This window comes from Lontra canadensis, unplaced genomic scaffold, assembly GCF_010015895.1.
Source record: "Lontra canadensis isolate GAN:19392208 unplaced genomic scaffold, GSC_riverotter_1.0 scaffold617, whole genome shotgun sequence".
NCBI lineage: Eukaryota > Metazoa > Chordata > Mammalia > Carnivora > Mustelidae > Lontra > Lontra canadensis.
In genome coordinates, this window is record NW_022631601.1 from 25,368 (window position 1) to 29,714 (window position 4,347).

The following is a 4,347-nucleotide window of genomic DNA, read 5'->3' on the forward strand; positions in this document are numbered from 1 at the left end:
GATCCTAGAACCAAATAGTCTGTGCACCAGGTTCCTACCTGGTGGTAGGAGGTAGGGCCTTACTTTCCAAGTTAGAACCCCTGTTTTCAACTCAGGCCTGCCCCTGTAATTATAGCTCATCTCAACCACCCCCAACATCCAGCTTAGTATTGTTTAGAGACAAATAGGAAATACACACACTTGGGGCTCCCCAGACTGGTGCCTGTTGGTTGGTCTGTGACAAAAGTCTGACCTTTTACATCATTGAAAATTTAGGCTGGGGCTTCTGGCAACACCTGTCATCAGCTCAAGCGATGTTGCAGACCACCAACAAGCAGATGCTCCTCCTCAGAGAAGCTGAGTGATCTGGGTGAGGAGGTGAGTGAGGCATTCTCAGCTCCAAGGCATTGCTGGGGGCATGGGCGGTTTCCCAAACCCACCCTTGTGGACAATTATGTTGGGGACCCACAGCTTCTGTATTGAATTATGAACATGCAGTCTGTGTCCAGTTACATACTGTAGGTAAACAGGTGACTTCCTTGGCATCTGAGCTTCCCCTCTGGGGACATGAGACCCACATGGCCATTCTGACTGGAGGTGTGGTTTCTCTACACCCCACAGTGGAAGTGGAGTTCCAGATTTTATGGTTTACTGAGTCCAGAAGCCAGGGATGCACAATGACCCAGGTTAGGCCTGACCACCACCATAGACCCCAGGGAGCAGGAGATAGAGAACAGGACAGCAAGAACCTAATCACAAAGGAGGTGGATGGGGCTGATGTCCTTAATGTTTCACAGGCTCACCTCTGTGTGGCTACATTATAAGATGTCTGGGGAACCAGAGTGGGACTCCCAGGCAGGCCCATCCAAGGGTGTTGGGGGGGGTGGTGAGTTTCATGGGACTCTGTGTCCTGTGCCCAGGCAGCAGCTCAGAACAATATGTTGATTGTTTGTGATTACCTACACAGCTAATATCAGCGCTCAGCTCCCTGAAATTCAGACTAAAAGAGAAGGGAGGGATGAATATTCCTAGGGCTCTCTTGGGTTACAGAGTCATCAGTGGGCACTTCTGCCTATTTTCTGATTAATTTCATGGGATTCAATGTTCAGGAAAATGGTCTCAGTTTTGTATTCAGAAAGTAATTCTTCAGGGTGGCACAGCTTGCACTAGTTGGGATCACACCCGAGTCCCCTTCTCCTGCCCAGAGCCACCCCAGTGTGGGACAGGCAACATGGGTGGGGAATAACACTCCATCACCCTGGACCCTCTTTGGGACTGGAGAAAGAGAGATTATCTGAGCAATAAGAAAATCCTCACTGGTCATGAGCACCATTTTGTAGAAATGTAATAAGTTTTCCCTACAGGAGCCTGTGGCAATTTCCCTTAATTCTGCACCCAAGGACCTCGGTTCAATTCTCTGATGCTGACTCAGGTACTCTGGACAGAGTCTTGGTTCTATGTGGGCTCTTACAGCCTTACAAAGATATGGAGACACCACCACTGTGCACTTTTCAAGTTTTATTTCAGAGTGCTTGTCAATGACCTATCACAGAACTGGTGTGAGAGACTGGTGCTGTGTGCCGAGAGCCCAGTGATGTGCGCCTGGAACTCTGTGTTGTGAGCCTCGACAGCTGTGATGTGCGCCGAGACACCTGTGTTGTGCTCTGGGACCCCTGGAATGTGCGCAGAGTCCCCAGGGATGTGGGCAGGGACCACTGTGATGTGCGCTGAGATGCCTGTGTCTCCTCCAGACTCCTGGAAACATGGATGTCAGCTTTGCCTCCTCCTACTGTAGTTTCAGCCATTCTCCTGTGGACTGGCTTTTGTTGTTCAGGGCTCTGCAGTCTGATTTCATGATGAGCTTCACCAACTTTCTCTTCCTTAACTATAACTGTCTTGTTAGTTCTTAAATTTGTGGTGAATCCAAAGAGGAGTGCAGTTATTAAGGCATAAATTCGAGCAAAGACCACTCTCAGATATATCAGGGATTCATGACTCTGCAAGACTAACCGCACTCTACTTGGAGGGGGTCCACTGTCTATGCTCCCACCAGCACCCCTATCAATGCACCATGGAGGACCCCAGCCTATGTGGCAATGACAGTTTCTGTTATTGTTGCAAATCCCCCTGTGGCTGCATTTCTCAGGTAAACAGTCATAATTCAGCTGGACCACACTGCCATTACAGTAAGTATTGTTACAGAACCTTCCAGGAGCACAGAGGGTACCAGGTCTCACATGACCAACATCATTTGCTCCTGTGGAGCGATGTGAGTCCAGCCCAAAACACCAGAATCCTGAGATTAGAGACTGATGGAATCCCACATGTTCTTGCAAGCGGGGGAGGTGTGTGACATTACCACACTGCAGCCTTCCACAATAAATGTCTTCAATTGCACAGAAGTCAGCTTTCATTCTCCCTTCGATTCTTCTGCAGTGTCCGTATCTATTGCCTCTTCTATTTATGGTATAGCAGGCATCTGCGCCTTTCACAGCATTTTTGCCAAAGATTTCTTGGCAGTGCACAGTGCGGTCAGTGCAATTTCCATGATAACAGTAACCATCTTCTGTGCATGGGGTTCCATCTTGCATATAGAAATCACCAGGGCATGCCAAGGACTCCCCATGGCAGTACTCGGGAAGATCACATATATTTTGGATTGGTCTGCAGAGTGTCCCAGGAGGGGAATAGGTGCAGTTTGTACAACATCGGCCTGTATTACATTTGCTGTCTATGGTGAAGGTACAATCATTTGTACAGCAGAGGTTGTTGTAACACTGTTTGAAGGAGCCACAGTCACACTCTTCGCCTTGATCCAGTATGTAGTTTCCGCAACGATCGTGGGTCAGGCTTTTATTTAAATATACCATTTTGGTGCTGAATAGGCACTCACCTTTCCCACGACCCACTATGTGCTGTACATGCATATAGGAACAGTTACTGAAGGAATCTGTCAGAGACAGTGGTCTGTGCATAATACACATGGACCTTCTTTGACAAAAACAAAATTTCCCATCATAGAATAAACCAAAATTTTTTCCCACCTTTTGTGCTGCTGTGATAGACAACAATAGATACTGTCTGCCTAGGTAACCAAGCATGATGAGGTTTTGTTTATGGCAAATACCATATAACTCAGGTTCATAATTATGATCCTCTGGCCCTTCTTTAATCAAAATTATGGATGAATGTGGTTCAAGAACGGTATATAAAAAAGACTGATAATATCGAACATATGGGCTATGTACCTCATGATAATACTCCAAGTAAGTTGGATCTTCCTGATCATAAATGATCATGAATCCAATATAGTAATTGATATCAATAGCTTGAAAGAATGTGTCAATTAAACTAAATACCCTTATCAGGAATTGGGCACATTTTGACACATTGTTAAACACAATATACATTGAGTTGGAACTTAGGGCAAGTGCTTTCATATTTCCGTGATGGGATGAATACATCTTACTAGAGATCCTGGGGACAACACTGGCATTTGCTTGAGAGAATAGGGGATCCCTAACCTCCCGATGTCCCAGTTTATAGGTAGGTCCCGTCGCATTCATGTCTGCCACTATCTGAGAAACAATGTGCTCAAAACTTTGGGAACCACTGAGGGGTTTGATTTCATAAGCAAGGTCATCCAACTTCAATATACCTTCAAGACCCCCATAGCATGTGTCCACGGTGACCATGGAAAGAGGAATCTCCTCCAGGTAGCCGAGATAGTAACAATCTGGAGGGATGAAGGGATAGTCCATCTGCAAGGCTCCTTGGTCATCCTGAGTCATCATCAGCAGATGTCTGGACCAAAACAGTTTCTTGCGCCGCATGTGAATAACGTGCCGCTTGCCCCCAAATCGCAGGCTGTAGGATAGCCAGCCTGGTATCTGAACGCCTTTGCCATGGTACAGCTCCTTCCTGGGAATGACCACCTCAGAGGAGATGTAGCGCCATGATGGATGGCCTTGAGAACATTGGACAAGAGCCAGCCCTGCCCAGACAGCAAGCAACAAGAAGAGCGTCCTCATGATGACCTGGCCCTCTGCTAGCCTCAGGCCCCTACTCAGAGATATCTGTCAGCAAGAAGGGTTCAAGGGTAGTTCGTAGTGAGGGCCAGGTCTAGAGCATCTGACAGAATAGAGAGCTACTTCATACTACCAGCACCCCAGACCTGGGGGCCACCTGTGGAGATGAGGTCACAGTCACAGGGTGTGGCAGTGGGTGGGCCTGCACACCAGTGCAGCTGGGTGGATATGCGAGAGATGGGTGGGCCATGTGCATGAATGCTCACCTGGACATGGGAAGTGTGTCAGACCCAGAGGCTTCCCCATATTCAACACATTCAATCTTTCCTCCAGATACATG

At 47.5% G+C, this 4,347-nt stretch overlaps 1 protein-coding gene across 1 annotated transcript; it reads right to left on the bottom strand.

Moving 5' to 3' along the window:
• Positions 1 to 1,514: 1,514 nt before the first annotated feature.
• On the bottom strand, positions 1,515 to 4,049 carry LOC116863148 (disintegrin and metalloproteinase domain-containing protein 21-like). The gene has a single exon (XM_032850642.1). The coding sequence runs from the start codon at positions 4,008 to 4,010 to the stop codon at positions 1,515 to 1,517; it is 2,496 nt and encodes an 831-aa protein (XP_032706533.1). The 5' UTR covers positions 4,011 to 4,049.
• Positions 4,050 to 4,347: the final 298 nt, after the last annotated feature.